The sequence below is a fragment of the Balearica regulorum genome, chromosome 1 (assembly GCF_011004875.1).
Source record: "Balearica regulorum gibbericeps isolate bBalReg1 chromosome 1, bBalReg1.pri, whole genome shotgun sequence".
Taxonomy (NCBI): domain Eukaryota; kingdom Metazoa; phylum Chordata; class Aves; order Gruiformes; family Gruidae; genus Balearica; species Balearica regulorum.
Genome location: NC_046184.1, coordinates 101,147,821 through 101,171,055, shown reverse-complemented (window position 1 = coordinate 101,171,055; position 23,235 = coordinate 101,147,821). Strand labels below are relative to the sequence as shown.

Below are 23,235 nucleotides of genomic sequence, written 5' to 3'. Positions count from 1 at the left end.
GGCTGCGCAGTAGGGCGGCGGGGGGAGGGGGAGCGCGGCGGGGGGAGGGGAGGAGGAGGGGAGCAGGGAGGGGGGTCGGGAGCGAGGGAGGGTTTATCGGGCGGCCGATTTTGGTTAAAATATTCAAAATGGCGGACGGAGGAGCAGCGAGTCAAGATGAGAGTTCGGCGGCGGCGGTGGCGGCAGCGGCAGGTAATCATTACTGCATTTTACATATTCATATTCATACTCGCACACGCGGCCCCCCCGCCGCCCGCCCGCCCCGCTTAGCATAATTTATTAGTACTCAGGATTATTATAATTAACGGCACAGGAGGGAGCGGGGGGGGGGGGGGGGAGAAGGAAAGCAGCCTCCCCGTGCGGGGAGACACACATACATACACACACACACACACGCTCCCTCCCTCGTCCGCCCGCTCCCTCACACGGAGCCGCACTCGCACCCGCCTGCACGCCGGGGCACCGGCGCCGGGGCAGGCAGCGGGGCGATGGGGGGCGGCGGCGCGGGCGGCTGCGGCGACGCAACGGCGAGGCGGTGGGGTCGGGTCGGGGTGGGGAGTCGGCGCGGGGGGGGCGGGAAGCCGGGAGGGGGGAGACATCCCCGCAACCAGAAGCGTTCGGAGGTAGCTAGCCGCCACCCGGCCGGGCTCCCCCCTCGGCCCGCACGCCCACAATAAAAGCCGCTTTACATATTCATGGAAGGGGGGGATATGCCGCTGGAGCGGTCCCGGCGGGGGCCGCGGGAGGGGGCATGGCCCGCCTGGCTGGGGGGAAGCGGGTGGTCCCCCGAGTGGGGCTGAGTCCCCCCGCCGGCGCGCGGCGGCAGCAGGACGGATGGGGATGGAGGTGCTGGTCCCTCAGTGGGGCCGAGTGAGGGAGAAAGACTTGGTTTCCTAACCTCTTATTACCCCCCCCTCCCCCGCATCCCCCTCAGCCAGGGTTATTTCCCCAGAGCCTGGGGCCTGCAGGCATGGGGTGGATGGGTGCGGATGGCCTCGGGGAGGGGTAGGATGAGAGCGTAATTTGGCTTTTTATTTAAAGCTCCCCCCCCCCCGCCCCGTAAAGGGTAGGTTCAATGTGGGGTGACTTGGGGGGTGCGCGGGCAGTTTCTCCCGACGGGAGAGGCCGCATATTTGCACCCCCGAAGGCTGGATTTGCCCCGGCGGTGTTTGCCCTCCTCCCTCTTTGCCCTCCTGCTTCCGCAGCCCCGAGGGCTCGGGGGGAGCAGGGTGCTGCGGCCCCGGAGCCAGGCCCCCGTGGTGCCGGTCACCGGACCCGCGTCCCCTCGCCCTGGGTGCCGAGGCAGGGGTGGACGGTGGTGCCGGCCGCCCCGGTGGGCTGGCACTGGGGGTGCGGGTCCCGTCCCTCTCCCTCGCGCTCTCTCTCTCTCTCTCCCTTTCCTTCTCATTTGAATAATGTCTAATTCGGGGAGGTTTATATTATTGAAATGGCCGCCTGGCTTTCCCCGCCTCTCATGTTTAGTAATTCAGACCTTTAATAACAGCCACTCAGAGCCCAACGCCGTGTTTATATTTTACATTCGCCCCATGTGCTTTTGTGGTTCAATATGATTCTTCTTTCTCGCTCTCTCGCTTTTTTTAAATTTTCTTGGCAACCCACAGGGCCCCGAGATCAAACCCAGGCTGTGTGAGGAGAGGAGGGGGCAGAGCTAGGCCCTGGCTCCTCTGGCAGGCGCCTAGGCCTCACTCTCTGCTGCTTGATTTATTTACTAATAACCAAAATGACCCCCCCCCCCATCTCCACTCCACCCCTGCCAGCAAAAACAAAACCCTCCTGGGGCTTGAGCAGCATCAGATCTGCTCATAGATTCTCAAACACTCATGTCTTTTAAATAAGGAGCTTATTTTTAATTTATAGCAACTCAAGACTGTAAAGCTGTTCCTTTCATATCTGCTTTTCAGAGGCTTGGGCATTTTTGGTCCCTTTGTCCTTGATTCTTTTCCTTAAAGGAGAGTTGCTTCTAATTTACGTTTCCTGGCACTGAGCGAGCTATAGAAGACACACTCAAAATCTGAACAGCTTTCCTCCTCCCTCTGAACACAAACAGAATTGAATACATTGAAGATAATCTTATTCACCTTCTTTTTGCTTAGTGTGGATGCAGTTTAACAGTGCAGTATGTCAGTTGCTTTTGTTGCTGCTTGTATCGTTGACTGTTCTGGGTTGTTTGGTTTTTGTTGGGGTTTTTTTCCTTTCATTTAGATTTGGCTTTCAAAACACAAGATACAAGGCAGTACAGGGTCTAGAAACGAAGATAAGTTTTCTGTGATTGTGTCATAAGAACACCAAGTGAAAATTGAAATTAATCTTCTTAAATTGCCTGGACTAATTAAGTTTTAAACCAGATATTAGTCTACTTAGAAAACAAATGGACTACTTTATTAGAAAGAAGCAGTAATTTAAAAAAAATTATGCAGGGATGGGTTTCAGGTAAAACTGTGTAGGTTTTCATTAGTGACCATTGTTTTCACACTGTTGAGAAAAAGGACCTAATGGCAGGGTACTTCAAAGTAGCTGTGCCAGATTAGCATGTAAGCATCTTTGAAACATGAGTAGAAAGAGTGTTCACATACAAATGCAGGCGGCGTATTTTGTAGTTTGTTTCTAAATTTAATTTGTCACAAAATACTACACTGCAGCTAATGAAAAGCATTTTGATTTAAAAAATAATGACTCATTTATCCTTTTTCTTCACCCTTGAATACTAGAAGAAAAAATCTGTAGAAGAGGTAATGAGACTGTTCAGGTGACTGACTGTTTCACAGACCAACAGCACAAGGCTGGCTGGACAAAAAGCAGTAATATGATTTCATGCCTTAAATAGCATATGTTTTTGCACTCGCTTCACAAGATGTGGTCAAGCCGATGATGTCATTGGCCAGAGGACAAGGTGCAGTTAATTTGATTTATTGACCTGGGGTGAGGTGTAGCACTGAAACCTTCTCATAGGGAAACCATTTATCTGAGGACAATTTCCTTTATAGCAGCAATTTAACCACTGCTGAGACTGTAGATATTTTATCCAGCATGATAAAAATGTACATTGCATCTTGCAAGCAAAATTTCTTTGTCACTGACATTTTAGTAATTTTTATAGAATGGAATACTGGACAGTGGCCTTGTGCAGTCTTATGGTTGAGCTAGGGTTTATAACTCTGAATTCAGGTATTTACATGTCAAAATACAGATGTATTTATCTCAAATGTACATTTGTGTGCCTGTGTTGTAGCTTAAAATTTTACTGGAACACGATATGGATAGAAATGTGTCTTTACCAGTGAAGCCCATAGGCAACATGTTAGTGGGAAGCCCCTTCTCCCAAACCCTGGCATTATCCTCACTTGTCAGAAGGTGCTGAGACTAGCGTGTGGGTATTACTCCTCAGTCTTGAGTAAGGACTTTTATGTTAGTTTATCACTGGTGGGTGTCAGATTTTATGCTGCTTCTTGGACCTTTGCTATCAGTGGTGAATGGGAGAGTAAAAGAAACTTTTTTCTTCCCTATTTTTTCACCTGGCTGTGGTGAGGGTGGAGGGTTGTGCTACTCTTCCAGTGCTTACTAATTTTTACCAGGGGAATATGTTCTGCTATTTCAGCTGTCCTTTCAGCTTTTATTTTATTAGGGGCAGAAGGCTTGTGCTCCCTATGAAATAGTTCCACTGCCTGAGTACCTCTGCTCGGTTATCAAGGTGATTCTGCTGTTTTCCTCTTCCCCCCCCCCCCCCCCTTTTTTCTTTTTTCAAAAGTAACCAAAATTTACCAGTCTAACAGCTGGTTGGAAAATAGGCTAAGCTGTGTCAGTAGCCATGCTGCTGCACATGGAGCAGAACTGGGAAGGTGTGTGGCAGTATGGTGGTTTCCCAACTAGAGGAGCTAGATCTTACACCTCGCTTCCTAGAAGGAAGGGGGAAGAATCTGAGCTTTCCACCCTGTCATTTTAAGAGGAAAAAAATCTCAGATTTGCTGTCACTAACAATTTCTCAAAGATTAGCCTACAGTAATAATTCAAGCAAGTATGTGTTAATAGTGACTTCTGATCCTGAATGTGGATAGCTTGTCTTCGCAAGTAATGGTGATGATGTCTGGAGTTGCCTCACTTGATGGAATCAGTGAGGTAGCCTTCAACTCGGTCAGTCCATTAAATCTAGGAAGCACCAACGTACTCTGCGTTAGGAGTCTCTTATGTGGTGTGAAGAAGTGTTGTTCCTACTTCCTAATAATGTATTGCCCAGAAGAATGAGATTTGAACACCATTGTGAAATTATCTTTGTCAAATTTCAAGTGATAAATCCCACATTTAGAGTAGTACATTTTTGCTGTTTTCTGTATGCTCAGATGTGCAAGCATGCAAAGAATTTTGGAGTAAATGTTTTGTCCCTGCTGTCCAGATTTATTTTTTTTGTTTCATCTGTCATCCAACTTTTTTTTGTCTTCCATAGACATGTTGGTTTTCTCTCTGGATTCTCTGGCAAATTTGCAGTAGTTTTTTTGTAGCATGCAATCAGCTTTCATTTGTTTTTCTCGAGTTTTGGCTTCTGTGGAGTTCAAGACTTCAAAACAGATTACAGCATTTGTAATCTGTTAATTAAAACAGATTACAGCAACTTTAGTTAATTTTCTTACCTCTTTTTTCCAGCATTATTTTTTATTCCCCTCAAACTGTCGTTGCCAGTAGGACAATAATCTCGATACTGGTATTTTATACAGCTGACAATTAGGCAGCCTCTGCTACTTGCACTTACAGCTTTATTATTTTTATCTTGAGAGAATCAGTGACAGTCCTGGCAAATGACTGTCATTTATGACATAACGTATTTCCTGTCTCTGTGACAAAGCTGTTGTCAAAAGGTGGTATTGAACAAAATTAAGTATGACTTGAGTGTCCCAAATGTGATATGCTTGATTTGGGTGCTTAAGCTAGTACGTGAATGAGAGACCATCTCATGTTGCTGGATAGACTTACAATGCTGGCTGTTTACTACTGCAGAGATTTGCTTCTCTGTTGACAAATTTTCCCACCCCTTTTCCTATTGTGCTACATTGTTATACAGGGCAAGTTAACCGTGGGATTTGTTGGACTGAGTGTGGGAGATAAATTTAAGGAACGATACTGGTCTTGGTTAGTGTGTATTAAGTAATTACTTGTATTTCGCTTGAAACTGCTTGACAATTGCTGATCTGAGAAAAAACATGTACATGGATGTATTTTCCTTTCTCGAGTTCTTTGCATTAAACTTACATTGTGTGAATAGACCCTTGTGCTGCTTCATGCCACTTGTTTTTCTCTGTGGAAAAGGAAATAATTACTTAAGATCTCAGTATTATTCCTTTCCCTAGTTTCTTATTTCACAACTAGCTAGGAAATACCACACTTGTTAACATAACTGTATTATAAATAATGAGTTTTATAGTGCATTACAAAGTCTTTGCAAAAGGAGTTTTTTATAGACTACTACTGGCTAATTGAATTAGTTTAGGGTTAATAAACAACACAGATGAATGATGAAGTCTTGTTTTAGTATAGAGGATTTACTGGGTTCCAATACTGAGATTGTCACCAGTTTTGCTTGCTTTGCTGTTCTGGGCTAAATCTGTGTAATGGGAATTATAGAAAACTTTTTCACAGGAGTGTTGCTGGGGGAATAATTAGCTAATGTTTTGCAGTTTTTCTGAAGGTAAGAGTACTGTGATTCTTCTCCTTTTACATGTAATCACCCAAGCTTGTGCCCAGGTTAAACTTTGTTTAGGATGTTTCAGCGCTGGTACTGTTCATGTACTCTCATCAGCAATGAAGGCCTCCTGTTGTAAAGGCACAGATTACTGTCAGTTCTAACTACAATGTGATGTAGATCTGCTGTGGGGTATGCAGTTCAATGACAATTTAAATCAGCCCTAGCCTGTCCTCGTCTCCCTGTGTGTTCCTGCCCCCTTCTCTGCACTCTGGTGCAGATGCTTGCCTGATTCCTTTGCTGAGATAGTTCAGGGAATTAAATTGGCAGAAAACAAGCCTTGCCAAAAATAATGAATAGTTTTTTCTGTTGGTTTAGCTCTCTGAACTGGCTTACAATGAGATTAGACAAATAGCAGTACCAATCAAAGAAGGGAACAAGAAGCACGTGTGTTGACCCAAGTCGTCTCATAATTTCATTCTCTCTGATGGCTTTCCTGTTGGCATAAATGGGGAGTCATGCTCTGAGCCATGTGATCCTACCACTTACTTGGCACCTGTCCTAGCACTTACTGGTTTCCAGCACGCTGTAGCTTAACTTGCTAACCTGGTGGAAAACTAGCCCCAGATCATTTTTAGGTCTTTGGTTTGTGAGTTGATACTGGCTCATCAAAGGCCTTCGAGTGCAAGAGAGAGGGTAGAACCATGTGAGTGAAAGTGGAGGAAGGGGAAAGAAGGAAGAGAAATAAAGCTTCCTCTTTTCAAAAGCAGCAGCAAGCATTCTGGCTAGCTTGGTTGTGTTGTATTGCCTTGCTTTTGGATTGACACAAACCACTGTGAAACCACAGTTGATTGAGTTGAACTCAAGTTGTTCTAAAATGGTGCTGGCCCAAGGGGAGCAATGGGAACATATAGCCATGGGCCCTGTGCTGGTGGTCCTTTTCTAGCAGCAGGCTGTACATAGATCGCTGAAGCTGGTGATGAAACTGCACCTAAGTAAAAGAGTAGCTTAGAAACCAATAGATGCTGAAAATTTGGTGTCGTTTGTGCTGTCATAGGTATGATTGCATTAATGGTAGCCACAGCAGAAACTCTTAAATAAAAATTGCAGATGAGACCTTTAAGTGACTCCTGTTATCTTAGTGTTGCTTAGAGTGAGACGCCTCTCTAAAAAGGGCTGTGGATTAAACAGACGTATTGGCAAAAGGACTTGGGAAATTACAGACACTGTTACTTCTGCTAAATTTTGGACTGATATCACTGTAAAGCAACCTTAAACAAAACAAAACCACCAAAAACCCCACCACACAAAACCCCCAAGCATAACTGCTTCAGCCATTTAACATGATCACTCTGAGATAGATTTATCTTTTCTATAAATTGTGATATTGTGACAAGGAACCTTTTGCTCATCATTCCTTCTATTTTTTTATTCTTCCCAGAAATCAGATTTGGCTGTATAGAAATGAAGTAGCATATATGGCACGTTTGGCCCTGTATGACAGGGCATGAAGTTTTGGAAAAGGAAGCTATGAACAGCTAGGTTACTAAAATAGTAAATACAGTTGAAGATTTAAAAATAAGTGTAGAAAAACCTGTTGAATCAGACTGGAGATGTAGCTTGCTTCTTTTTCCCTCCTCCATTTCTTTAACAGCTGTTAGGAAGCCACCATCCTTTTTTCAGTCAGCTCCTTTGCTATTTGTTCTCTCTGTCCTTTTGATGATTCAGTTTTATTTGAAAAATACCATGTGACTTAGTAATTTGTGCCTGACCACACCAGTGTGAAGTTGTAGCTTTCTACTACTAGGATATAGCTAAGGGGGAGGAGTATACAGTCAATACAGGTAGAAATGACTCAGTTGTTTGATGAATCACTCATTTTTACATTATTTGTTAATATGGTCTACTGAATGAGAAATGAGATTCAAGTTTCTTCCGGGAATCCTGTTGCAAAGATGCCTTTCAAAATATTAATCATTTTGTTTCTTACCTGGTGATCTTTAAGTACTAAATTTATCACATTTATTTGAATTTTCAAATGTAGGTTTAAGTAGATAATTTGAATTTGCTTATTTCTAAAGGCTGCAGAGATATAGATATGCTAGGAAATGCTACCTCTCCTCCCTACCGACTCCTCCAGTAGTGTTTCCCACCCCATCCTCCAATGCATGTACACACACCTGTGTGCACATGTTCTGTAAAAGCACCGGAAAGCTTGGGCTGGGGACAGTTTCTTCTAACTCTGTAGTAGTAGAAGACATTACTGCTTCTGACTGTTGGAGTTTCCTGTTCCCCTGCATCTATTGCTGGGTTTGCCCATCTGGGTACCGTCTAATCCATTTCAGTTAAAATTAGCTGGGTTAGTAAAGACTATGATCTGAGATGCCTAGAGTAGCCCAGATAATTCTGATAGAAATCTATGAGTGAGGGATAGTCTGAGTTGCTTTGTCATCATACCTCAGGGTACAGTTCATGTTACACTTAATCCAATTTAAGGGTGGGCTGCTGCCAAAAAGAAGTGGGAACATAAGCAGGAAGAATATCGGGCCGTCACTTTCTGGACTATTGTCTGTTTTGACAGAGCCTGTGTAAAACTGTGTCCTAGCTTCTGGCAGAAATGAGTTGGGATTGTGTGGAGAAACTGGAGGCAGGAGGGCAAAGGGAGCAGTAACTTTCCATGTTTGTTTCTGAATGAGGGTGTCTGTTCTCAGTGTTAGAAAGACTTGGTACTTCTCAGGCTTTATTGAACTTTCCAGAGATACTTTTCGGTTTTTATTGAATTTATGTTGATCTGGACTACGCAATGTTAATTGTTAAGAGTACTTCCAGTATCTCAAGTGAAGCATGTGATTTACAAGTCATTTCCCTCAAACAGACTTTATCATAAGATCATCTTTACTTGCTGTTCCATTTCAGTCAGAATATAGTTACTTTAGACAGTTTATGGCAACAAAGCTGGCTAAACTTGGGAGTATCTTTCAGAACAGTTGAGAACTTACACTTCTGTATATTTCTTTAGTCCTAGGTTTGGTAGCTTCTGATTTCAGATCAGTCAGTGTCTCACATGGCAAGTTGTTTGAATCGCATCATTGCTAACACTTATCCAACTATTATTTTACTGCCAGCATAGCTTTTCTTTGGTTAGGATGGGTGTGCCAAACTAAGGCAGAAGCCATCAGCTGGCAGGCTGCACTGCTGCTTATCAAATTTTGCCAAACACTGCCCTAGAAAAATGTGTTGAAGTAGCAGCAGTTGTAGGACAGACTTTTAGTCAAAGTTCTCAAATGAGGACACATCAGGTGGAAAAGTGTGAACTAGAAACCTGATCGTTTTCCAAAGCTGGTTTTACTCTATTTTGTAAAAAAAAAATGGATCTTCTGAAGTTGCAGACATTTTTCATGTATCCAGTTTTAAACTAACCTTTGCTGCTTAAGCTTTTTCTTGTTTTCTGTATGTGCAAGGTTGTACAAAGAAGGGCTAAGCAGTGTGTTGCATGTTGTTTTTCACCTCTGGGCTCAGGCAAGTGCTGAGCTGCAAATTCTTGACATTTGTGAATGTAATCAAAGGAACTATCCTTCTGCTTGCCCTATCTTTACACTCTTTCCTAGGTGTCTGCTGGTGACTGCTCTTGGAGGAGGATCAGGTGGATTCCTTGGTCTGAGCCAGTATGGTGATTTTTAGTATTATCTTTCAAACAAAAACACCTTCCCACTTATTTCTCACTCCATCTTAAGTTTTGTATGTGGTTCTTTTCCTATCCTAAAGTGCTCAGGAGCACCATAAAGGAGTTCAGGAAAGATGATGTTCCTTGTCTGCTCTGAACATTTCTAGCTCTGGAAAACAACCAAGGAGTTGCTCCAAGGGCTTTCCTACTGACTGCTAGTTCCCTACAAGGGAACAAGAGAACTGGAAGCTCCTTTTGCTATCTTACTTTGTGAAGATAAGGGGAAGATAAGAGGGTGGGTGTTAAAAATTAAGCCTCTGATACTACTTCATGGAAAAGATGCACAACTGAGCAGATTCTCAATTTCTAAAGACCCACTCAGGGTCTTGAGTGTGTTTGAGAATTATCCTACAAACAGGGACTGCAGAAATCTGCAGAAATTTTGAGCTTACTTTATTTCAAGACTATTCATTTTCCCATTACAGTGGGAGACAATGGCATTGTAAAGAATACCTCCTTTCAGTTCTGAGACAAAAATGCTGTGTTTTATTGTGATATGATTTAATTTGGTTTGAAACCTAGTTGCAACATGGTTGCACCTTATATGATTCAGTTCAGTGGTGCAGAAGGGACTTGTTCCAAATATACTAAGCACTGACTAAAGCTCAGTGCCCTAAAAGTTGCTGAGAGCGTGCTTCAGTCATGCCTGTGTTGGGAAAAACTACTTCATTAATATCATTCTCAACATAGTTAAAATTGAAAATGGATCCAGGCATGTTTCGTAATGCATTTTAATAATATCTAAAGTAAACGTAACTGTTTATAAACTAACAGCTAAATTTAAAGGATTGTATTTAAGTGCTTATACACTTAAGTGTTCTGTGATTGTGGATGATGAACTCTGCAACAGTGGAAAGGATTTGCTATATGGAAGTCTGAATAAAGGCATAAAGAGTTAGAATAGTTGTTTGGCGTCTTAAATCCCCTAGTCTTTCTCAGCTTGGTTTGCTGGGGGAGAGAGGAGGGACAGGTAGTGTTTCGTTGTGGTGTCTCTAGTCATGTTTGCAAATGTTGTGGGCACCTCTAAAGACACTAGCAGAAATTTTTCAGTTGTAGCTTCTGTTATAATATTGATAAATGAATAATACAAGAAGAAATACCATGTACAAAGGTGGGCCAGCACTTAAATCTTCTCATTCCCTTATCTAGTGTTAACATAAGTGAAAGTTAGACTTAACAGTAGGACTGTTGGGGAAAACCTAATTCAACAAGTTCTTTTTAGAGAGCTTTTTATATAACTTTAAAGTCTTGAGACAATCCATAATCTTCTGTGTGCACTCAGCGGAGACACATTAGTTGCTTAAGGGATCAGTTAATCTGTCAATCTTTCAAAAAGCAAAATTAACTGCAGGCACAGTGGTATTTTTTCATTACTTATTAAGTAGTGATTTCATATTGTGTGGGTTAGAGCTAGAAATTATGTGTTTACTAATGAAGAAGGGAATATCATTGCCATTTGTCTTGTATTTACATAACAAATAGGCCTGTGAATTGTACAATACACTTCAAGAAATTTATACTCAGAATTGCAGAGAAGTTGAGAACTCTGCATTTCTGATGTAACTTGCTTGAGGTTTTATCAACTCGATTCTTTCAGTTTTCTGAGTTTGTGGCGGTTGTATTAACTGTGTTTGGTGTATTAGTATATATGCTTGTACACACAAGTTGTTATCACCAAAGGCAGCAGCTGTTCCTAAGGTTTTTAAAAACATGTGGAAGATTGATATGGTCAACAATCTTCTCCCTGCAACTGAAAAGTAAACAAATGAACAATTTCCTTGGAACATTTGTCAGCTATAGTCATTTCCCAACTACACTTCATATTGTGGAAGGTTAGTTAAACTGGGGATTTTAATGGTGTCATTCAAGTAGTGATCATCATTCTTGGTTGTGTGAAGTAGTATTAGAACACTGAAGACAGAAACATATGGGATGCAGCTGTCTACTAGTCATCTGTATCTGAAACTCCTCGTTTTATTATTTGTTTGTATTGTCTACTTTGTCTCAACAAATGAGTATTACACAATCTTTATAAAGAAAGAGAGCGGGGACTGGAGACACAACTTCAGTACTTCTGTCCTCTGGTTTTGGTGTAATCAGTGTATTGGATGGCAACAGAGAAAGTGCCCAACGAAGGCACAAAACCAATATGGAAATGTGGTGCTGTTTAATTGGTAACTAGGACAGTTCTCTTTTCTTAGAAGCTGAAAAAAACCCCATCAATGCATCCTGAAACTGTTCAGACACATTAACTAATTACATATGGTTATATGGAAGTGTTCTCTGGTCCAGCAATAATTTATGGATTGCTTTTTAAGAACCATTGAGGTAGCAAATAAGTATAATTACTATATAGTGTGGTCTGTTTTGTTAAAATCTATTTTGAAACACTTTGGTGCTAATCAGCTCTAAGGTTGAACTATGAAACACTGTATTACTGACCTACAGCTCTGACTTTTTTTTTTTTTTATTCAGCAAGTTAATACGAAGTTAATTTTCAAGTGTTTTCTTTCATGTGCCTTTGTAATACTGAGTGATTTATTTCAACAAATATTGGAGATTGCAACATCAAGTGTGGCATTTGTGCATTTAATACTTAACTGTTAGTCACAAACCTAATTGTGACCCAATAAATTGTCAACTGCTTAGCTTTTTTTTTTAAATATGTAATTTCTGAAGCTTTTATATTTATGAATGGTGAGGAGCTGGGAATAGCAGATATTCATCATGTAAAAGAGGACTGTTTAGAGGAAAAGGGATGACATTTTTATTTACAAGAAAGCTACTCTTGGGCTGTTCTCAGAGCCCTGCAGATTTGAAGTGAGTGCGTGAAAAACGCATGACTGGTGTTTGAAGGCCCTGCTGAGTCAGTCCTTAAACAAAAGGAGTTCTGGTCTCTAAATGTGGAATATGTTCTTTATCAGTTCTGCTGCTGTGTGACAGTTCCAATTTGACTGTCTGGCTTGTTGAAATAACTGGAAAATGTTTTGGTTTGTGTTTTTTCCTTTGGAGTTTTTGCCCTCTGTTTTGTGTCTGAACAGAGGTTTGTTGTATATAATTGCAGTCATATGCATAGGAGAGGAAAGTGCAAAGAGAATTACTCTGTACTGGAAAAATTGAGGAACGCTGTGGAAGAAAACCATCATTTTTTCAATTAGACTCTTTTTGTTATGTGTATACTTTATTAGACCTCTTTATGTGTGACCGAGTGTTTAAAAAGTCTCACACTAGGTGAACAAAATAAGAGGTATTGAAAAGGCAATTTACTTACAGTAATATCTTATTTCCTGTGTTGTTGACTAGATTTGTGTTTGAATAAGAACATTTCTTTTGTGGCAGCACAGGTGCTCCTTGATTCTGCAGTGAAGGCAGTATTCTGTGCTTGATACTAGCTAGTTGCCATGGCAACAATTATGATGTCATGAATTCTGTACAGTGACTTCACTGCAGTGTATTTTATCTTTATTCTCAGTTTTCTTCAGATCTTGCTAGCAAACCAAAAAGCATCTGTGCATGATACTGACTTGTTTATTATGTGATAACAATGACTACTATGATACAGATATCTCTCTCAAAGTAAGCCTAATTGCTGCTTACCTTTAAATTCACCCCCCAGAGTCTGAGAAGCTGAGGCCTTGCATTTTTATTTATCTGGACCTGTTTCAGCTATACCAGCCCAAAAAAGTTTGCTGATAGGAATGAAGAGGAAAATACTCTTCATCACTCAGATGTGATTCTTTTTAGCTGAGAGAAATGTATGTAATTTTAAAACTGAAAATGTGAGAGTAGCAGTGTCCTGTTACGTCTCTTCTCCCCAAATAATTTTTTCAATTCTGGCTTGCCCTTCTTAGTCTTGTTCTTTTCCTAAGCAAGTGAAATGTTTTCTCAGCCTCTTTTAAAGGGTTTGACCCACAAATTGTACCAGGAAACTTCCTGCCCATCAGCCTTTGGAAATGGTCAGCTGTTTTCTGCTCTCTGAGCACTTCCATTTATCACTGGTCTGTGCACCTCCATTTCACAGGTAGCAGAGCTGACTGTTCAGTGCATACTCTTACCCTGTCCTCCACTGCCTTCTTTCTGATAGTCAAAGAGAAGTATTTAGCATTTTTCCTGTACTTTTAAAGTGATATGACTTCCAAATTTAGCCCCAGTAAAAATGCCAATAAAAACATTGAGTTTAAATACCCTGCATTTCTTTTGTTGACATAACTGTGTGCTGTTTAGAGCTGGCTTATTGGCTTAACTTAAAGTTTGCCTGAGACTTCTGGGCCATCTGACTTTACATTATCAGTGAATAGCTTAAAGTGGTATCCCAGGTATTTTTTGTAAAGCTTTTTTTGGCCTCGTCACATGAAGGTTCTTCACCTTTGGCTTAGTTTGACAAAGGTAGTTTCTACGTATAGGTAAGGCCTAAATATGTTGTTCTAAGTGTGCTGAAAGCCTTTCTAATAACAGGAGAGAATGCAGGATGGTGCTGATTTTTTCCTGTAGCTTACTGCCACAGTGATCATTTGTATTAAATTGTATTGAGCAGATATCTGTTTAGGTGAAGTTAGAATTAAATGACCTCTTCACATTTTTCTTCCTCTGAAGAAAGGTGGAGACTTGAAAAGCACCTACTAGTAAGTGGGAGGATGTCATGGACAACGTATAAGGAAGATGAAAAACCTAACAGGGAAATCAAAGTTGCAGTTGTCTTTCTGCAGAAAAGAAAAAAAATATCCTGTGTAGCCTGTCACTTATGATAAGCATATCATGGATGTTGAATTCTGGCATGCTGCAACTGGAGTTAAGAATATGCGATGGATATTTTTGTTAATGAGCTACTAACAGGGAGCAAACTGCAAAATATTGTTGTAGGTACAATTCCCATCACCAAAGTGCAGAGGTCCTGTGCTTGAAGATTTGCTGGTTTACGTTGGTAACAGCTGTGCTTAGAATTAGTAGCTTTTTTCTTTAATCAGCATAAATATGCTATTGATGGCGTAGCTTGCGTTAAATTCCCTAAATGCTTTTTCAGAATGGTAAACATTTTTATCTTACTATAATGCCTGTGCACATGAAAGGTTTTACTGATTGAAGAGTATTGGTATAATTTGATTGCTAAAGCTTTTGGTCTTGAGACTAGGTTTATGTGAGCCTCAGAGTAGCCTTTTATAATTTAGGTGGGGTTTTTTGCTTCTGTTCATTTCTAAACATTAAGGTTTTTCTAAACTTGTAGTTTTTCTAGATGCGATTGGACAGGGTGCTAGAGAATCTCATCTAGGCTCCCTTTCCCAAAAAAAGTTGGACCAGGTGATCTTTTGAGGTCTCTTCCAGCCTGGGCTAGTCTAGGATTCTAGGATTAAGCTGTTGGAAGGACTAACAGTTTTCTTAATGGCAAACTGACATAACTGCGCATGAAAAATTGCTAACTCAAAACTCTTAACTTTTTAGTCACATGGAGATTAGATCATTCAGTTTCCAGCAGTGTTTGAATGAATGAGTGTTGCATTTAGAAATAGTATTATGGCAGTTAATATATATGTATGGGACTGGATATATATATGGGATTTAAAGCTCTGGACTGCAGGTGCCTTGGCAATGCAAATACTTCTGAAGAAGTGAAGGGGGAGTGTAGCAGGTTTTTTTTAATGTTTAGGAAACGTGACCACCTCTACAACACTTCAGTGTGTGAAGATGAAACTTGGAATGGAAAAAGCAAAAATAAGTTTTACTGTGTGTATCCCTGATTCTTTTTTATGAATGGATGGGCATATGGCCTATCTGCAGATCAGAAAGGATCCTGCTGCACTTTCTTCAAACTTCACATTCAAGAGTAGGATGATGGTGCATGTGGGGGAAGCAACAAAAAACCCCAACCACCCACTACCTCCCCTCCAACCGTTTTCATTTAGAATTATTAAATGAAACACCCTAAACTTTCAGTGCTTTCTTTTATTCCACTCCAAATTCTTCTATGAGAACCAGTTATGTACCTGGCTACTGGGACTCAGAAAATAAATAAGCTAATTGGAATTGCCTCAGTTAGTGCTGTTGCTTCTACTTAAAAATACAGCATAGACCCAAGGTAGTTACAGGCTTCTACATGCTTTGTTTATACAGAGAGACTAGAACCTATCTTGTAAGTTATTACCAGTACTGGTGGTGCACGAAAGCATGGCAATATTGGTGGAAGTATGGCAAAGCAATTCACTTGTGTTTCAGGATACAGTGGCAGATAGTGGCTTGAGTTTGTGTTTGTTCAGGGGCTAGGATTAATGGTGGTGTTTCAGTACTTTTTTGGCTGCAGCTTTGAAGACTTTTTCTTCAGATCAGCAGCTTCAACAGATTTTCAGTGAAAAGAGTTAAAATGCTAGAATGGGTCGCTTTGCAATGCCTACTTCGCAGCCCAGAACCAAATTTGGTTCAGAATCAGAATGTGTGAAAGAGGAGTTAACAGAAGAAATTGGAAGCTTGAAGGGCTGCTTGCTACTGTAGAAAGGTTAGGAGGCTGGAAATGTCAGGGAGGTGTTTCAGGGACAGTACCTGGTGAAAAGCTGAGCTTCTAAACTTGGTCTTGCTCAGGGGTGCTTTCTGACCTAGTAACCTATCAACAGGTTAATCTGTCATCCTTCTGAATATCAGGTGACGTAACCCACCAGTCCTTTGCTGCTTCCAGTCTGCTGGGGAAGGCTATGAACAGCATCACAAGTAGAGACACCTCTCTAGATATGTCCCATCCTCTAATAAAAAACTCTGTCTTTAGAGGACAGGGTTTTATTGGCTTCATAAATTGCTATGTCTCTTGTAAAGGCCTATATATAAAATTCTATTTATCATCTTTCAAAGCAGTAAGGGTTTGAAAGTTAATGTTTTGGAAGCAATCAGGAGACTCATCATCAGTACAGGGAGGCTGGCCTTAAAAAGCATGTCCTAAAATCATTATAGATGAGCTTTGGAGAAAACATTGCATTAACTGGGAGTCACGTGAAAAGCTCCATGACAAATTTGTAAATGGAGATGGGTGATTCCCCCCCCACACCTAGGTCCATGACTGGGAGTGCTGTGGGATACCAGAGTGACATGGTTATCTTGCCCTCAGCAGGCTGCCTGGCTCCCTTTTACTGCAGCTCTGATTCAGATTACCCAGCAGACTTTGTGCTTTGCTATGATCAAATGATACAGCCCTCACAAAAAAATGTACTACTCAAAGCTCTGTGTGGCTCCTGTAGCCAACTTGATCTATACAATGGGAAATAGGAAAGCCGCCTTTATCTGATTAAACAGCCGACTTTGGCATGAAATCTCCTTTTTAATACCGACTTGCTGGAAGTTCTATGACAATAATTTTTTTTCCCTCTTGTTAGGAAAGCAAAAAAAAAAAAAAATTGACACTTCCTCGTTTCATGTATTACTGCCAGAGCGTTCTCTGACATTCTTTGAGTTTAATCATCAGATGTGATACACTGGTTGTACTTAAGCCCATAACTTTTCAACTCACTATTAACTGCCAACATCTGTGCTACATGAGGGTTTTTTCATGGTGACCTCAACTATTGTTTCTTCTTGCTTGCTATATTGGTGTCAAATGAATCAATAATAAAATGAGTTGTGTTTCAACAGTAATCATTGAATTACAGACATCAAATCATCAGTTTGGGAAATTACTGTGCCTGCTTTAACAGTGAAACATTACCTTGCGCACCGAGATCTAGAAATACAGTGTATTTTCTTTAAAAAATGTGGATTCTTTTTCAGCAGTTCCTTGATAAAGAACTTTCCTGTCCTTATTTTGGCACTAAGTTGTGGTTTTACTGAAACAGAAACATACCATTAGTGGTTGAAGTACTGTGTTACCATGCATATTGTTTTGTCCAAGAGCACAGTAGAAGGCATAAACTTGAAGAAACAAACTGTCCTAATATCCCACTTGAATAGAAATATAGCCCTTTTGGAATTTTCAAGGCTGTTATGTAAATAGTGTTAGGATAAACACATTTCTGAGTCCTGAATTTCTCTTTAAAAACAAATGTAAATTTTGGGGAATAATTTTCCCACTAACACAAATGATATATTAAAAGTAAAATATGTACGTGGTTAACCAGAAAAAAATTGATGAAGTCTGTATAAATAAAAGCAGGTTGACTGTGTCTTTTTTTTTTTCCCCCTAAAGACCTTTATGCATGTATCCCTAACTAGTTTGAACCTACTGAGACTCCGTCTACAGTCAGTGTAGGTGATGACTAAGGTGGTCAAGTTTGAATTTTGTTCCAAATAGTAGGCATGAAACAGTGCTCCTTGTGTATGCAGATTACCATGCATAATCAGCACATCTTCATGAACTTTCAAAGATTAGCCTATATTCTGTATTATTGTAGATGAAAAGCACTGGTGATAGTTTTGCATAAACTGGCCCCATTTCATGATGTTAGGTGATCCCATTTTTTAATACACTGCATTTGCAGCAAAATGCAGGATGAATCTGTGGTAAATTGAGAGAAGGGAAGGTTAATTTCAGTAATTTAACAGCTTTTATGATTAAACTTGTTTGTTTCTGGTTTTGCTTTCTCTAGATAATTTCCGTTTGGGGGGCTTGGGAAGGGAGATATTTTTACACCCTTTTCTTTTTGATGTGTTGCTTACCAAACACACACATGCTTACTTCTGTTGCAGTGCCATGGTGGAGAAAAGATTTGGAGGAAAGGGAGAAGAGGTACAAAGGCAGGGGAATAAACCATCAGAAAGTGTTTGGAGATAGAACAGGAAAAGAACAGCTGTGTAGGAAAGGAATACTCCTCATATTCTTTATAAATAGTGCATCTGTGTGGTGAACGTCACATCTATGTCTGTGGTGTAGTAGATACAGAGAGGTATTTGCCTGGTTGTAATTACAAAGTATTGTTGGAGTAAATGCTTCTTGAGAGAAAAGTCCCAATCTGTGAAAGAGAAATCTTAGGATCAGTGGACTTGCTCTTTTGTCATTGTTATCTATTAATGCATGTAATTTAAAAAGAGCAATTGGAGTAAATGCAGTGTTCAAGTAACACAACCTCACGATTTTAAGCAGAGATTGGCATTTCATCTGGCTTCCCAAATTTGTGGTGTTTGCATTGGCTTCTGCTTCTCAGATGGCATTGATTGAGTAGAAGAAAATGTTGTTGTTTACAAAAAACACTTTCATGTGTAGACAGCAACAATTAATTATAGGATGAGTATAATAAATGTATAAGGTTAATATCTAGTCAGACTGAAGAGAAGTATCCTTGAAATGGTTTCTTGAAAATGTTTGTCCGCAACCCTTACGGCAGAGATAACAGCATTTATTTGGCTCTGAGAAGATCACAAGGTTCCATATGTGATTTCTAGGGATGATTTCAGTTCTGAGAGTATGTAGAGCTTTGTGTGTGTGACAGATCTCTTTTGAAAGAAATGAATTCCCTTTACCATTGTATTTTACTAAATGCACATGTGTTAATAGTTTTCTTTGATCTAGAATGAAATTAAAATCTAGAGGCGGTAAAACTCAACTGGTTGAACTCGGTGGGTTTGTATTTTAATTTGTGCAGTGTCTACAACAGGGAGAAGACATACAGACTTGTTAGGAAGAACATGGATGTCTGATATTTTCTGTTCTAGAACCTTTGCTTGAGAAGCTATATTGGATTTCTTTCCTTTTTATATTTAAAAAAGATATCCTGAACACTCAACTGTTTAAATACTAGTATGATGTGCTGCTGCAGAGGCGTTTTCCTTTCATATTGCTTTCATTCAATAAGATGCGCATTTTTTCTGTATAAATGAACTCATATTCAGTAGTGCAATTGATGAAATCTCCTCCTCTTTTCTTCCTGCTGTAACACTGGCAAGCAGTTCAGTTCATCCAGGTGTCAGTGCTTTTAGTTACGAGATCAGAATTCTCTAATGAGGGGAGGAAATGGTAAGAACTGGTTTGAAATCACTTTTCAAGTTCCAAAAAGAAAAAAGAAAGCAAAGCCATCTTAAAATTAACAGCTGGAGTATTTTATTCTTTCTAGCCTTTCAGGAGGAAAGAATAGAGATGGATTTTTTTTTTTTTTGCTTGTATGAGTGAAACCTTACACAGCTTTCCTCATTTTTCTCTCATGTTCACCCCTCATCTTTATCATAGAAATTCAATTCCTCTTCTGATGACTTTCCTCTGAGGTTTTTCCTCTGTGACGCAAACTTAGTTTGGCTGATACAATTTCTGATTCTGTTCAGTTTTGGTACACATCCCCATGTCTCACATTATTTTTGGTTAATTGATTTTAATGATCTTTTTACAGAGATTCTTTTCTCTCTCTCTGTGCCCCTCCCCCTCCGTTATTTCCCCTGAAGCCCAAGTAAATTGAAAGCAAAAACAAAGCCCTGACAAGTGTTTGCAGGGTGCTTAGTACAGAGTAGTTCCTGCACAAGGGCACTCCAGCCCACCCTGTGAATAAAAAGCATGAGTGAGATAAGAAGTGAAGCCTAGTAATACATGTTTTCTTTTGGCAATGGAGGAGTGGGGGGTGGGATTCATCACGTTTAAATAAGCGTTTGAATATTTTGATGTGGGCTGCTTTTTTTCTGTGAAAACTTTTCTACCACCAGTGTCAGTAATTTTTTTCTTTCCTTTCTTTCTCCTTCCTCAAACCCACAAGACAGAAGTGAGAAAGTCGTAAACCATCCAGGCTTGCAAAATCATAGATGAAAAACTTTGTATCTGAAGTGACTGGCTCCTGATGTTGCTCTTTGGTCCTATGAGTCATTGACTCTTTTGCCTGTGATCTTGAAGAGGCTGGAACAGTGCTAGATCAGAATACCTGGATAAAGTCTATGCTTGAAATACATTGTTTTCTCTAAAAAGTACCAGGAGAGCTTGCTTCTAGCTACAGGATGCTTGTATCCCATTTGGAGTGACTTGACTTTGTACACTTTGATGGGGTCTACTTGGACAACATGAGGATATAGCACTTCTGCTAGGCAACCGTGATTTTTAAGTAGTGAGTCATTGGGTCATTAGGGCAGATGATGGCCTTCATGTATATAGTTTCTTTTCCTAAAAACAGTATTTTTTGATGACTTTGAGCAGCAGCATTGATGTGTGTTCTACTTATAACTGAATAAAAAGTGTTTCAAAATAGGAGTTGAGACAGGAAGCTGCATAATACCTTGTCTCACTTCTAGACACACAAAAGTGCTTGAGATGCAGGTTGGTCAGATAAGGGTAGATGGTACTGTTACAGAGACTTAAGCACAGGAAAAAAACCCATGCTAGCCAGACTGCTGGTAGCATGAATGCTTCCAGTGGCAGAAACAAATGTTTGGCATACAAAGTCTTATAACTGTTTGACTTGAAAAGGTAGTCCAAATTTACAGTAATAAAAGCCTATTTTGTATTTATAGTGTTCTAGCAAGGAAGTTTTTTTTCCCCTTACAAAGTCTCTGTAGGAATAGAGAGTTTGTAAATGCATTACAAGTTGGGATCGTAAACTGGTGGCAGTTGAGTGCCAGAACTTAAATTTGTAGTAGAAACAGATTTTCATATGCCTTTGCTGCAAAATGGGGCATTTTGATATTTAAAACAGTAATTTTGAAACACCCTTCCCTGGGTTTTCAGATGATGGCAGTTACTGTATCTTTCAATTGAGTAACAATTCAAAGGTACACTCTACCTTCCTGAAGTCTCAAATGTGAAGCTAACACTGCAAGAATGTGCTCTGCTTGTTAGAGGTGTCTTATCAGTATGACATGCTTTAATTCAAGGTAAATCTGAATGGACAGATACTGAGAAATAAGGCACTTAACTTTCTTCCTGACAACCCAGCTCTTGGTGCCTGCTGTTCTGTCTCAAGACCACCATAATCAATACTCCTCATGTGCAAAGGAGAAGACATGAGTACTGTTTCTCAACTCTTCTTCTATTTGATGGAGTGCCAGCTGTTCTGTGGAAAGACTGCTTGTCCTTATACAACAAATATTTAATGTGTTGTTCAACAGCAACTGAGGGGAAATGATAAGGTAAAGAATTGTCCTTTTATGAAGTAGACATAGTTCAAATTAGTTTGTTTCATTTCAGAATAGGGAACTTGTCATTACAAAATTTACACAGCTTTGGCTTCTTCCAGCACTATGAAATGAACATGTCTAATCCAGCAACAATATTAAGTACATAGTTGCTCTTCACTTAAAAGGAGAATGTATTTTCAGCTGTAATATCTCAATTTAATTACATTGTGACAATAATAGAGGGTCTAGGAATGCTATTATAATTCATTCATAGTTAAAAACTTATTTTTGGTTGTAGATCTTGGGGAAGAGCATGCCTGTTTATCAGGATTCTGGTGAAACTTGGAGATCTGTATGAATGAAAGAATAAAAGCTGGTATGGGGATGAATAGGGATAGTTAAAGATTCCTTTGTAGCACTGTACAATAGTACTAGCCATGAAAAGAGGCTGGATGTTATCTTTTCCAAATCAGAAGTTTTGTGTGCTTGTGGAAATTTGCTGAAAGCCAAAAAATTTCAGTCTTTCAAAGGGGCATAATAAGCGTTGTCTTTCTGTTTTCCAAGTCAGAAGCTTCCAGGTCTCTGAGCTTTGATCTTGGAGCCAGCAAGGGAGAGGCACTGCCTATTGCAGGAGCATTGCAACTCTTGGCGTCTAGCCGTCATCACCAAATTTTAATTTTATTGTTGGTTAGGGATTCTTTTGTCTCAACTGAAATTCCTTGAGGGGGTTTGGTTCATAAGTATTAGCAGATTTTCCCCTTTTCCCTTGAACAAAATTCTGCCCTGAGGTGTTGCTGTTTCTTCCCCACGTTAAGGTTGCGTGTGTTTACTTTGTGTATATTCAGCTAAAGGTATGCCGTAGACATCATGTACTCGCTATTTAAGGTTTTGGATATTGTAAGTGAGATAGGAAATAATGGGATAAATACTCTGCTCTTAACTGAGGAGCAAAGAAATAAAATAGAGAATATGTGTTAAAAGAAATGGTTTGCAATGTTGTTTTGGCAACAAACTTGTGTATTGACAGAGCAAGGGAAACTTTGAGATGCTAGGTTCCAGAGCAAAGCAAAACATAAAATGAAAGAAAATCCTTAAAATAACTGTTGATTAAAGAGTGAAATATTAGTATGCTGCTTTTAAATATGTTAATGTGAGTAAATTCAGAGAACTGAGGTTAGGACTTCAGAGGTTTTCACTGGTTTATACTGCCTCCAAATGGTATCTTAAGCAAATTTTTTAGCTTTCGTGTTCCTCAGTTTCTCAAGTTGTAGGGTTTTGATTTGCTTTCACTTCTTTCAAGTAAAAAAAACCCCAACCAAACAAAAAACACCCCCAAACCCAAGCTGCTAAATAATAAAATAATAGAGAATTAGTTTTTCCTTTCTTCCTCTAATATTTCAATTAAGGATTGCTTGAGTAATCTCTAATGTTGTCCCATTGATAAAAGATACTTCTGACCAGGTATGGCTCAATATACAGAGGTGTGTTCTTTTACTTTCACTGCCCAAGAAATAGCTTGTGTCTTGAATTTAATTTTTAGATTCGGATTTTTTTTCTCTGAATCCCCAGTCTGCTTTATATTATTCAATATTCAATTTGTAGTTTTTACAGAACGTTATTCAAGCTACAATAACCCTTTGCAGCATTTGGCTTTTATTGCACTGTCTGTTCAGGCTTCAGTCTTCTGATTGCTGTCAAATATCTGGATTGTGCTATTCAGTTAGCTTTGGATAGTTCTCTTGGATATTTTGGAGCTCACTAACACTTAAAAGATCACAGATGTAGTAATCCAGCATTGATGACAGAAATCTTTGTGTTTTGAATTCTCAAA

At 40.0% G+C, this 23,235-nt stretch overlaps 1 protein-coding gene across 6 annotated transcripts in view; it reads left to right on the top strand.

The window, feature by feature from the left end:
- Positions 1-70: 70 nt before the first annotated feature.
- Positions 71-23,235, top strand: part of POU2F1 (POU class 2 homeobox 1) — a 115,887-nt gene continuing 92,722 nt past the window's right edge. For 5 of the 6 annotated variants that reach the window (XM_075768720.1, XM_075768710.1, XM_075768690.1 and 2 more), the window contains exon 1: positions 110-192. In XM_075768720.1, the coding sequence (XP_075624835.1) occupies positions 129-192 (64 nt within the window). In that variant the 5' untranslated portion in view covers positions 110-128. Of the gene's footprint in view, positions 193-23,235 lie in introns of all 6 variants that reach the window. The other variant, XM_075768638.1, reaches the window with a different exon arrangement.